This window comes from Vitis vinifera, chromosome 5, assembly GCF_030704535.1.
Source record: "Vitis vinifera cultivar Pinot Noir 40024 chromosome 5, ASM3070453v1".
Classification (NCBI taxonomy): Eukaryota; Viridiplantae; Streptophyta; class Magnoliopsida; order Vitales; family Vitaceae; genus Vitis; species Vitis vinifera.
In genome coordinates this window covers 3,169,267-3,182,598 of record NC_081809.1, presented here as the reverse complement: position 1 = coordinate 3,182,598, position 13,332 = coordinate 3,169,267, and the positions used below count along the sequence as shown (strand labels likewise).

The 13,332-nt window shown below is 34.5% G+C and overlaps 1 protein-coding gene across 1 annotated transcript; it reads right to left on the bottom strand.

Annotated features, from left to right (window-relative positions):
* Positions 1 to 248: 248 nt before the first annotated feature.
* Positions 249 to 9,825, bottom strand: LOC100240940 (kinesin-like protein KIN-13A). Its single transcript, XM_002271729.5, has 15 exons — positions 9,584 to 9,825; positions 9,379 to 9,473; positions 9,018 to 9,279; positions 8,243 to 8,461; positions 6,513 to 6,701; positions 5,891 to 5,995; positions 5,615 to 5,692; positions 5,262 to 5,343; positions 4,455 to 4,617; positions 3,498 to 3,827; positions 2,310 to 2,528; positions 1,626 to 2,229; positions 1,468 to 1,533; positions 733 to 962; positions 249 to 578 (listed from the first exon to the last, which is right to left on the bottom strand). The coding sequence occupies exons 3-14, from the start codon at positions 9,225 to 9,227 to the stop codon at positions 780 to 782; spliced, it is 2,448 nt and encodes an 815-aa protein (XP_002271765.1). The 5' UTR covers positions 9,228 to 9,279; positions 9,379 to 9,473; positions 9,584 to 9,825; the 3' UTR covers positions 249 to 578; positions 733 to 779.
* Positions 9,826 to 13,332: the final 3,507 nt, after the last annotated feature.

Genomic DNA, 13,332 nt, shown 5'->3' with positions numbered 1-13,332 from the left:
GGTCTGCCTCAGTTTTAAGACAGCATTGCGGCACCAGCTACAGAATAAAATGTCTACAGGAAGGGGTTGAAAAGAATACACACCCAGATGGGTTAGTACTCCTTGAGCTTTGCTTTGAATGCGCCGGGCTCAATGGTTTCAGCAGTTATCGTAGGGTTTTTCGTTACTACCAATCCTGATGGTAGATGGTCATGGGACCCATAACAATGCTAGTTGAAAACATGTATTCCTGAGAAAATGTGTGGGAGTTATTGAGAATTTATGGAAACATGTATTTCACTTTCTGTATCCCAAGAGAAATATCCTGTGAAATCAAATATCCAGTCACCACTAAACAACATCCAAATACACAAACCCATAAAAACCCTCCGCAAGAACCCACCAGACCCATCGCAAATATCACATTTGATCACATAACCATCACCAAAAACAAACTTGAAATTCCTTGCTGCAGTTGATCTAGCAAGAAGTCTGGATGTTTAACACCAATTTTAGCCCTGAGATGCAATTGAATTGAGCTACGCAGTGCTTCAGTTCTTTTCCCCAAATGACATAATCCTGACTCCCTACTTTTGCCACTGACCAAGAACACAAAAGTAAATTCAAATAAGAGCAAAATCACATGACTCTTTCAAAATTCAAAAGAATCACATGCAAAAAACAAATAAAACCTTTAAAAATATTTGACAAAACACTATAGCAACAGGATACAGAGAAGAAACCATAGATTACATGAAGGGGGGATCATGCAGTTGTTGAAATAAGAAGCAAGGCACGGCTTAACGGGGCACCCTTTTCCGGCTAAGAATCTCCTGTTCCTTTAGTCGATGCTGGAACCTGGCAAGGCGAGCTTGAAGACTAACCAGACCCGCTGCTTTGCGTGAGAGCACAAAGCTCAGCTGGGTAACGTAGTTGTCGATAAGACTGCCTGGTTGGTCTACTTCTGCTAACAGTTTCATTTCCTGGTATTCAACAACCATGCAAGACTTAGCACTGGATTTGAATATTCAGATGGATGCCAAATGAAATGAAAAAACAAATCCATCTCTTTCATGAAAGCTTGTTGTTTCTTAGGCATTGGCTCAAATAAAGTTCACACTTCCAAAAAAAAAAAATTAAAGAACCTAATGGGGTTATCATATCTCTCACAAGTATTATATTCAGACATCCACAAGTATTAATGTTTTCAGGTATCCAGACATCCAATTGAATCTTGTTTGTTTGTTTCATTCTGTTTCAAATCATAAATCTATTCAAAAAGTATCAATCACCATAAAAAACCATAAAAAGGTGAAAACATGTCATTTCATGAAATTCTAAAGTATACCTCATGTGCCACAAAAACTGAAAACATTAGGATTTATTTTAAATAAGTGGATTTAGAGTTGATAAAGTTTACAAATATGCATGGAGGAAGCAACTCAGGAAGGTCAAACCTCAGAGAAAAAGAAGAAAAAATTCACTTACTTCACGAACAATCTCCATTGTGTCTTCAATTTCTTTTCTATGAGCTGCAATGAGTGCCTCTTCTTCCTATAATATTCAAGCAGGATATAACATTATGGATGGGAACTGATTCTCGTACAACTAAAAAACAGTAATAAATGGAATAATAATTAACAAACCTCAAGTATAGCATTGATATTCCCATCATTAGGAGGTTCAGGTTCATATTGCCTGGATACAACATTGTTTATATTAGAATTGCTGGTATTCTGCTGCTTCGAACTTGTGAAGGGCATATCTGTATTTCCACCTTCTTTCTTCAGCCAGTTTCCCAGCTTCTCTGATTTTTCTTCTCGTGGAACTTTTCTACGAGGTGGTGACACCTTTTGCACTTTCTCTTCTGTATCAACCGAGTTTTGGGAATATGATGAAGAGTACATTTTCTGACTTGTAGAACCAACAAAAGTATTTTTCATTTCAACCCTCTCCCTGTCTATTAGACCAGGAGCCACCGCACTTTCCTCCCGTGCATTGAAGGGGTAATTGGAAGAGAAACTAGAGGGCTGTCTATCAAAATCAGCAGCATGGTTATATGAACTTTCTTTATCTGCAGTCCGTCGACCCATATCTGCTAATTTTACTTCTGGTTGCTGCTCATAAACATCCTCCACATCAACAGAAGCTGGCAAAGATGCTGCTGATGAAGATTCCTTATTAACAGGTGGCAATGAACTCACACCCTGATCCTTTTTTGCATTTCCACTCTTGGACAAACTTTTAACCCTGTTCACATAATAGTCATGTTTAGGTTGAAAGCATAAAGATAAACTTTTTCTGCAATAAAGCAACAGGAACAGGCATACCGATCAGCATATCTTAAAGTATTGAGTGTATGTTCACATGAACCTGCATTTGGAGAAATGCAAGAGATCATGACAGTCCTTGAGTTGCCAACAAAGGAATCACGAAGCACCTCTGTGAGTTTGCTTCCACGAAATGGAATATGGATCTGATCATTGTCAAGAGCACGAATGCACTCCTTCAGAGCCAAAAGGCTCTTATTGATTTCAGCTCCCTCAATCCTGCAATGAACCAAATAAATGGTATCTGAAAGACTGAAATTAAAACACTACCAAATCTTTATAGAAAACATTCGACATGGTGGTGGTCTGCAACTGCTGGACAAACCAGGTAGTAAACAAAAGAAAATGACTATCCAGGAAAAATTCCAGTTTTTGTAGAACTTTCCAGAAAACATTAGTGCAGAGCCACAAAGTCACATCCAACTCATAAAATGTAGCCTGCTTTGGGTGGGCATGGCAACAGGCACTAGCACCCATAACAGCAGCCCAAACAAGAAACAACAATTGTATGGTTTAACATGGGCGTTTTGAACTTTTCAAGATCAGCTCAGATTGAAAAGAAAAATGATCTGACCCCAAAGCAACTAGCGTTAGGGTTGAAAAGCCACCCAAGCCAAAATCTCTTGTGTCTTCAGAAGCATTTTAAGCAACCTTTCGTGCATTTCAAATCCTAGAACACACATTCTAATATGGTGCTTCCATTGGATATATGCAGGTTCAATCAAAGATGAAAACTGTAAATTACACTAAACACTTTACTCTTGATTCAACCTGAAAAGCAATTCAAGCCTAGCACAGATTTACCATCTTGAGTCAGAGATCAAGATGAGACGGGCTGTTGGCATTTAAGATCAGCTCTTATGTTAGATCTTAGGTTGGCCTCCAACCACAAGTTGCAGTTCTAGTTGGTCCTGGAATGCCAATAAGCCAAATAGATGAATTTTACAAACCCCTCCATTTCTCTTGCTTATCTTAGAGGGGGGCTTGGGGTTGCAATCAGAGTTGGGGTGGGCTTAGGGCACCCAATTCTAACCTCAAGAGCCAATAACTAAAATATTGTATAACTAAATTATAGAATTCACTGTAGAACAAAAATGGCTGAAACACTAAGATATATTTTCACAATCTGATTACTATCTCCATGCAAGAAGCTTCAGGCAGAAAAGTTAAAACTTAAGGAGATAATACCGTGTTTGTCGATCATTGTCTGTTGTGTCGGCACCTCTTTCACTACCAGCAAGATCGATAAAAGAAATCTTTCCCACAATCTTCCCACCCTTTGCCTCATTTCCGTCATTATTACGCTTGGAATCTTTTATTTCATTGTGCTTCTTAACAACAAGTTGTAGAATAGCATGTGACCTTGAAGATTCCTCATTGGCACCAGTAGAGCCTGTACTTCTTGCTGCATTTCCCCTCTCAATATACTCTTTCACAATCTGTACATCCAAAACTTCAAATTCTTGCAGTCCAACAATGCAAACTTGCTGCCTTCCATCTTCTCTCATACAAAGTTTCCTATTTAAGAACAATGAAAGAAGTCACTTGCCAATCAAGTATATTTGTGCACCCATCAAGTGTTCAAGCATTTATGAACTCTAGTAGACATAATATATATATATATATATATATATATATATATATATATATATCTAATGTACATATCTACCAAACATATTCATGATGCATTGCACACGACACTTGAAGGTAAAACAGCCGATTCAAAGCTTTACAAAATCATGGTGCAAAAAAACCAGGTGATATGATTAACAGAAATAAAATCTTCCTTCACATATACAGTTATACATATATACTAACTGAAAAAGATAATGAATCCATGATGTGCAAGGGCACATGATGCTTGTTGTCAACCAAAACACAAGATGCTTCAGAACATCATGACAACATGACCAAAATACCCCTTGTAGCATGAATTACAGAATTTAACTCCATGCCCACTTGGATGTTTATCTCATGTGCCCACTCAAATATTCTAAGGTTTACAAGAAACCATGAACATCAAAGACACTTGATCTTGTTGAATCCGAAACTTCACAAATCACAGAAATATTTTAACCCAATTGTGAAAAGTAAACATGAATGCTATAAATTTTCCATCATTTCTGTTCAAACAGGAATACTAACTTTCTATCGCTGAGAAGATCAAAGAGTTTTCCGCCATATATCTCAAAATAGCTTAGCCACAACTTAAACCTCTGATTCCGATAAGTTGGCTGATGCAACAATCTAACAAGATCTTCAGCAGCTCTGAGAGGTAAAGGTTGCATGGTAAACGTCTTACCACTACCTGAAATTAAATTAGTTGTAATTCAATTATCCACATCAGAGTCAGGGTCTGTTACACCTCAGGAACAGGCAGCAGACACAAAAAGATAAGAAGGTGAATAGAAAAGGACAAATGCACACAATCCTCTAAATTACAGATTTGGTGCATTTTTATATTTCCCCATGTTTGGCCATTTGAATCTATTCTGTATGTATTGCAGTTCTCTATTCAATCCCACACAACCATTAATAGCCATAAACTATAGTAGCTTGGCAGAAATTTTTAACAAACCACCAGCCTTACCAAATTATTTACCTATTAATAGTAATCAATAAAGTTCATTATATTTCTCATTCACTCTACTCTTCGACAAAGGGATCCAATCAAAAAAAAAAAAAAACTCTTTTACTACTTAGTCCTGTGACATATATGATAAATCTACAAATAAACATCTTTGAGCAAGGACCGAAGAACACAGAAAAAGAAAAAAAGAAAGTTAATATATTTCAGCTTCTTAAAACCAACAGGTGTGAAGTGGAAAAACCATAGAAGGGGCGACATTATCCTGATTCCTGACCATTCAAATATGTAATGATGATGAGAGACCCCAAACTATGGTACATGGCAAAAGCATAAGACAGAAAGAAGGATAGAATCATGCACACCTGTCTGACCATATGCAAAACAAGTTGCTTTTGTTCGCTGAAAAATAATAGGAATGATAGGCTCTACAGTAACCCGATATACCTGTTCAAAGTAAGCATGCAAAGCAATCAAATTCCTAATCTTACAAATCAACAGTCACAGAGCAAACAACCTCACTTGCAGAAAGCACAAAATGCCTCAAAACTAAATGAAATCTACAGAAAGAAAAAACAAATTATGAACAAACAATAGAGGATTAAATTGACATGAGCACAGGCTTCTGTGACTACTGTATATGCTAAGCAGAGCAAGTGGCAACCGCAATCTATGATAATGGTTACTTCATCACCTATCAGTAAAAAGTAAGCGTTACCTCATCATTAGTAACATGCTCATCCAGAACGGCATCAAAACAAAATTCATGCTTCTCCACATAAGCAGTCAAGTCCACCTTTCACATCATAAACCATATTTAGTTCTTCCAATAGACAGATCAAAGGTTAGACAAAAAAGAGTGCTAAAAGCCAGCACAATACATGTACACAGGAAAAAAATTAGACAACTTAATATCATGTCAGCATTAATATATCCTGTCATATAACTTTGAAGGATTTGAATATTATACTAGAGCTTAGAGGAATATACAAACCTTTAGCTTGGGTTCATGGACAGTGAGATAGGCATTATCAGATACAGTTACAATGTCATCCTCTTTCCGAGACAGCTCCTTCTTGTTTAAAGGTCTTTTGCGTACCTAGACATACCAGAACACATACGTTCTATGGTTCTCAGAATAAAAGTTACAATAAAAGATTTTCTATTATTTTCAGGAGAATAATTGGATAGCTGCATTTTTTTTTTCAGATAACCAAGCAAAAAAAATATTAACAGTGCCTATTAAAAGAGAGGGCAATGAAGTAGATGGTTTGTATACAAGGGTGCCAAAGGTAAGATAGGTGCATATTTCCTGTTGTCATTCAAAAAAATTAAAATATAATAAAATAAAAAGGGTTTTAAAATGATATCCAAACACAACACAAATTATACAAACAGTTAACAGAGCATCAACCAATCAACAGTTCTCTAGTTCAGATACACTGAAATGGGAAAATTGTAAAAGAAAAAGAACTAGCCAACACCATTTCCCTTAAACATAAATTCTAATTTTCTAGGCCTCAAAACCCCAAATCCCCAAAAAACTCTTGACCCAGAGAAAAGAGAAAAGAAATAAAAGAATAACAAAACAGATAATGCAAAATAGAATGACATACCACAACTTTTATCTTAGCCACATTATTTTCCTTGGTGTTCTCTTTTTCATTTGCCAGAAATCCAACTGAAGGATCTGCCTCTGTTTGCCCTTTCTGCTGCCTGCTGGTCATCACATTAAAGTCATTGTCAAATGCTCTCGTAGCACCAGGCATGAAAGGTGATGGCTCGAAGGGTTCTGATATAACGTGCTGAGAGGGGGATCAAAACAAAAACATGCTTTAACATAGGAAAAGGAAAAAAAATTGTAGAAAAAGCACCATCTTAATACAACAGCACAATCTGTCAATCAAAATAAAAGGTATCAGGATCATGGTAATCAAAACTTTATTCAATGAAGGATGATATTAATCAAAAGAAAATAAAAATAAGCAATAATATAATCATGGATACCAAACAGGATCCCATGCAATTGAGAAATCATCCTAAGATATTGCATAAAGTAACCCCAACTGAGAATTATTATCTTCAAAGTCACAGTTGCAGACATCTTCTCCAAGGGAATGAGAAGATGGTTTCACATTCCCTCCTCTCTTTCAGATTATATATTTATTATGAGAGAGTGTTCTGTTCTTCCTTCATTTCAGCAGCATAGCACAGTGAATATCTTGTTACAAGAAGACAACCAAGTGTTGTTCTTCCTGAGGTTCTGCAACATATCATTAGCATTGAGCTTGACTGAAGATGCTGGCCAAATGCAGGCTGACCAATCCCATTTTTTCCATACATGAAAATCCCAAAGGAAGTGAGGAAAGAAACAGCCTGAATAAAAGACACTTGACATAAACAAACATTGGATTCAAGCAACCTCACCAACAGAACCCTGAAATCTAAAATTCAATAGACCCCAAAGAGAGCAATGCCAAATCCAAGATGAAGTACTTTTCAGGCACAATTAAAACATATAATAAATAAATGAAACATAGGGAAAAAAAATTTGAGTCGGCCAAAAACATTTCAAAATGTGTTTCATTGCTGGGAACCATCCCAAAATTTCCTGAGATGGCTCTAGATCCTAAAACAGGGTTCTTTGTCCCAGCATTAGAATCCACTCCCATCTCACTATAAAAGCTCTGAAAAGTAGGATTCTCTGGGACCTTGAAACCCATCTCACAATGTTGTGAAACCTATCCCAGGTCCCCAGGATTGCCAACAGTAAAAAATATCATTTCTTAAAGTAAACGATCAGATGATCCAATAATGGGATTTAATGTTTCTTTACCTTGTGAATATTTTCAGAACAAGAAAGGTCAACCAATTAATTCATCCCAACTCCCAATCTAAGCAATGAGACTCAAATATAAACCTAATGACTATGAGACTCGAATCCAAATAAGTATAAATTAATTCACTTTAAAAAGCAAGAGTTACCATTACTCTCTTGATTATGCCATTGTAGTTGGCTTTACATCAACGAGTGTAACAGAATAACAATGCAAACAATGTTTCCTATCAAAGATTTTTTTTATAAGTAAAGCAATTGTACTAAAAGCGCCTAAAGTATTTAAAAATGAGAAATGGAGCAATCTTGGACAATATGACCAAAGAAGTGAAATAAAGCCTAAGTGATTGGCATTGTTTCATTGAAAAATAGGTTTCAAGTTTCAACACAGCACTATAGATAAAACACTAGAATAAAGTTTTCAATGGATTGCATCATTTAAACTTCATTCAATTGGTCAATCTAAAATATCCTGCCCAACAAGGTGTGATGGACTATAAAGAGATGTACCTCAGATAGGAGTTCTGTATCATCCATAGCATGAAGATCCAAAAGCCCAGCTCCAAAATCCCCCCTAAATTCAGGAGAATAAAAACCCTCTGATGCAACCACTCCTGAAGTTTGGGCAGTAGGAGTGTATGGCTCAGAACCAGATTCCCCGTTAAAATTAAGGTTCCTCATCAATTTGAAAAGCCTCTGTTTCTCTTCAGCAGACTGTGCTCCATAACCCTTAAAATAGAAAATCTCTCCCATCATCTCATGATTCCAATGAAGAATGTACAAGAACCATTCGGAATTAATTTTCTAGTAACAAGATAACACAAAAATTATGAAGAAACATTACTTTAGAGACCGCTAAGCATATAATAACAATGACGCTCCCTGAGGGCCTCTTTGGATGCACTTTCAAAAACATGTTATCCGGTTTTTGAAGGAAAAGAAATGGATGAAAAAGAAAATCTGTTGGTGACAATTTGTTCACAAACAAAATTAAAATAAGAGCAACCATATAAAGAGAAATCCAAAAACAAAATGGCAAGGCAAAAATAAGCACTGGAGAAGGAACCAAAATTTGTGGATTTGCGTTCCTTATCCCATCCCATGTCACTTCATTCCAACCTTGGAAGTGTGAGACTATGGAAAGTGTAAAATGATTTTTAAACTGATAATATACCGTAAGATACAAATTAGAAAAGGGAGAAATATCTACTAGAAAGAAGTCATAAATCTCAGATAGCATTGAAAGGTAAAGAAATTGAGCAATGTATAGGCAACAAAACAATACCTGCATGAGAAGATTGGGGAGGAGGCGATGATCAATTCCGGTGGAAGCCAATGGAGAGGCCAGATGCTGCAATCCGGCGGACTGGAGCCATCGCGCCATGACTGCATCCCCAGCGTCGCTCGCAGGACCTGCATTGTGCAGAGTCCCGCCGCCGGGGTGATCATACAGAGCAGTCGCCGCAGCATTGCTCTGTTGCATCTGGCCACCCATGTGGCGCTGAGATCGTCTTTGCGGAGCCAATTTCAAGATCTATTAATCAACGCTTCAAACACAAAACACAACCACAATCAAATCACAAGATCCCCAATTCAACCAAAACAGACAAAACCTAAATTCACTGATCCGTCTCCAGTCTACTCACAATGCAGCGAAAAATCAAATTCGAAGCAAAACATGTAACACGGTTCCCCGGCTGCTTCCGCCCCCGATGGATATCAATCTCAAATTCAATCGTACCTGATCGAGAAACCCAAAACCAATATCGAATTCCCGATTCAATAAACCCAACCACAGAAATCAAACCTCGGTCAAAGAAATTAAAATTGCAAACATAGCGAAAAGCATACCAGATTCAGTTCCAAATCAATGTTTGGCTCGAACAAGATCCACCCGGTGGAGTTGAATTTCCGATCAGATCTGAAACATAGAGAAAATGTAAAACCCTAATTTGGATTGAATGAAGAAGAGAAAAAGGGGGTATTGGTTATAATCTTTTTTCCCCCCTCTCTCTCTCTTGTAAATTTCTGGATGCTCCACGCGAGTATACACCTTCATATATAATAATTTAATACTCCCTCAAATAAAAAGACAGATATTTCATATTTCATATTTATTGGTGGATATATATATATTTCAAATTTGGCTAACGGATATTTTTCAAATTTATGAAATGACTATTATATCCTCTACCTATTTCTAATTTTCCATGCTACCCTCCCTTATGGAGTGGGCCCGTTTCATAATCATTTGGTCACGGACTATCAAATTTTACGGTAAAATTGTCACATCTTTTTTTTTCTTTAATTAAAATCGAAATATGTCACACTATGAATAAGATTATAGTTTAATAATTCTTATTTTTGGATTCATATCCATCAGGTGACATGACACTAACTTCAAGGAATAAGGCATCGTGTCGGTCGTCTTAGAATGGCAGTAGATGTAATTATGTGGTGGTGAGACGGCATTTTTTATTGGGTTTGGCTAAATTAAAAAAGATGAAAAATGGAGGGGGAATTTATTTTTAATAAAAATAAAAAATAACGAAGAGGCAGCCGACCGCAGACTGTCTCATGTCTACGGCAAGTCAAATTTAATTACTTAAATACCCCTGCGCTTTCAAATTTCGTAATCCACGCGTTGCGGCATTAAAATCGTAAATCGACGTCTCCACGTGTGAATCCTAATTGGCACGATGGTTTTGCTGACCGATAAAATGCCTTGGATTAATTACCTACGAATGATACTCCTGTTATTTTAATCGCTGCTGACAAGTATGATGACATGGCACTGTCATAAATTAATATAAATTACCATTTGTCAAAAAAAAAAAAATTATAAGTATTATCACTTTTATAATTTGATTATTTGTATTGAATATAATGAAATTTTTTATTAAAAATAAAAAGTTTATTTTTAAATTAAAATTTAGGCTAAAACTATATAATTATATATTCATCAATTTTACGTAATTCCATCACAATATTTATTAATTTTTAAATTTAATTATATACTTTCAACGATCGAGATTATGAGATTACAAGTCTAATACATACCAAATCAATAACTTTAAAATGTTTATATATTTTTATTATAAAATAAGCAATATGACATTTTCACTCTTTTATTTAACATTTTATTTGTTTTTGCTTAATAAGAATATGCTTCCATTTATTATACAATTACTAAATACATTTTTATATTCTAAATAAATAAAAAACTTTTATACAAAAACAAATGGGAAAAATGAGTTTTGACTCACTAATTTGAAGTTCAAACCAACGTGAACATTACAAATTTGTCATCAGTCCTAAAAAAATAATTAACAATTATCGCGATTACCGATTGAATAATCCAATCATCTCTCCTACCGATTAAATAGTCCAATCGTTGTTCCTACTAATTGAATGGTTCAATTGTCACTTCTACCGATTAAATAATTCAATCGTCACTCCTATCAATTGAATGGTTTGTAAGTGAACCTATAGAATAATCATTGTTGAACATTTGCATCGATGACTCGCGAACACATTGCAACACCCTTTGGGGGTGCCCAGGGTGCTTGATTCTCAAGTTGGCTCTTCTCGATTCCCTCACTTTTACTAAGGGAATTATTGTAAATTTATTTTCCTCCGCTTATTGATATGTTTAAACTTAATAGGTAGTCCCATCTAACTTGGGTTGTGATCGAGGGTCTTAGACCATTCAAAGGAGCCTCCTAAGAAGACATGATGCGCGTGACACCAAGTTGCTCTCCTCTCTTCTCTAAGAAGGGAAAGGGTTTATGTGAAACCACCTCCTAGTATGACATGACGCGTGTCACCGTGAAATTGATTTTCAACCAACCACAGGCAATGGCGCTCACATGAGGCCAATGTCCGCCCCCTTGCTTCTCGTCCCTAGGCATGAGGACTTAGGGTTTTGTTTAAATAAATAAATATTAAAGTTATCAAATATTTTTCTTTTCACGTTAATAATGTAAAAAACATAATATGTTTAATGAGTTGTCAATAATATGTTGTAAAGTTTAATTTTTACTTTTACGTTGAATCAAATTATGAAGTTAATGATGGGTGTAATAGTGTAATACAGTCATAATAGAAGTTTGATTGAGAAATCACTCATACTACCAAATTACTCTTACCAATTAAGTCATATAGATGGGATGTATCTACTTCATCTAATGTAATATTATAAGCAATCATGCTTTTACTTTTTGTAAACTACTATAAGAAATAATGAAAAATGTAAATTATACTTTAATTTTTTCATTATATTTATATATATATAATATTCTCATAAAAATATTTAAAAATAAAAAAATAAAAGTGGGCTTTTTGTTTAGATTTTTGAACAGAATTTTGACCGTTACAACAATTAAAAGCTACCTTTAAGAATTGATTCCAAAAGCTATATTTTGGTAAGGATTTTCAAAGACATAGACAAACATGCCCTTAAGGTTACTAGGGTTTGATATATTCTATTACGGTTCGGTAGATTCCACCCCTGTGGGTAATCCTGAAAATGGAATTTCTTGGTGTGGAGAATATGCGTGGAGGGGAGTTGGTGTGTTGAGTTATGACAATAGCATCCAGCCATTAATTCCTCGGCAGAACAGAAGGCTTGGATTTCGGATATTTCCCCATTTCAGGTAAAATTATTTCACTTGTGTTTTTATCTTCGGAATTTTGTTGCGGAAAAACTATTTTTAGAATAATTTTTTAAAACTGCTTTTAATGTTTTATGGGGCAAAAGTGTGTTTGAGATTCTAAAATATTTTAACCTTATTTTTCATATTTTTAAATATATTTTTTATATTTTAAAATAAATTTATATTTAATATTTTTTAATTATTTTACATATTTATATAATTAATTTTTAAAATAACTATAAGCAAACGAATTAAAACAATCAAATAACATTCCTTGAAAATATCTTAGTTATTTTTTTAATAATAGAAACAGAAAATAGTTTTTTTGTTGTCATGTTTTCCTATTTTTTTATTTTATAAAACATAAAACTATTATTAAAAATAGTTATCAAACAAGAACTAAATTATTTTGAGAAATATTGTCATTTGATTTTCATTTTTCTTTTTTTATTCATTTGGTTAAATATTTTTGGATAAATTACAAAATTACCTATACCATTTCACCAATATTAAATTTTAGTCCTTAATTTTTTTAAAACATTATCAAATATCTAACAAGTCATTCTTTTTAGAATTTTTGTAAAATTGATGAAAAAATCCATATGATAAATTAAATCATCAAAGAGACATATCCAAAGCGTATCTTATAAAAACTTATGTCAATATATTTGTATTTGTTACATCATTTTTTTTTATCATAAAGTTGATAATCTTATAAAAAATTTATTTGATATTACTTAGTAAAATAAAATAAAATTATTTTGTTGAAAAAATAAAATAAAATGCCCTTTTATTCATTGAAAATCAACTTGGTAAAACAATTTAATAAATAAATTATTTTTCTAAACTTTTTTCATATTACTTTCTCAACTTTTCTCAATTTGATACAAATTGAACTTTTCCCAATACCTCTCATATTTTCTTTTTAAAAATATTTCATATCAC

Excerpts from the sequence above, each read along its gene's own strand:
- LOC100240940 (XM_002271729.5), bottom strand. The coding sequence starts at position 9,227 with ATGGGTGGCCAGATGCAACAGAGCAATGCTGCGGCGACTGCTCTGTAT. Across the intron at positions 5,996-6,512 it reads TGGCTAAGATAAAAGTTGTG|GTACGCAAAAGACCTTTAAA; the intron begins GTATGTCATTCT and ends TGGTATGTCTAG. Across the intron at positions 1,534-1,625 it reads ATATCAATGCTATACTTGAG|GAAGAAGAGGCACTCATTGC; the intron begins GTTTGTTAATTA and ends TGAATATTATAG.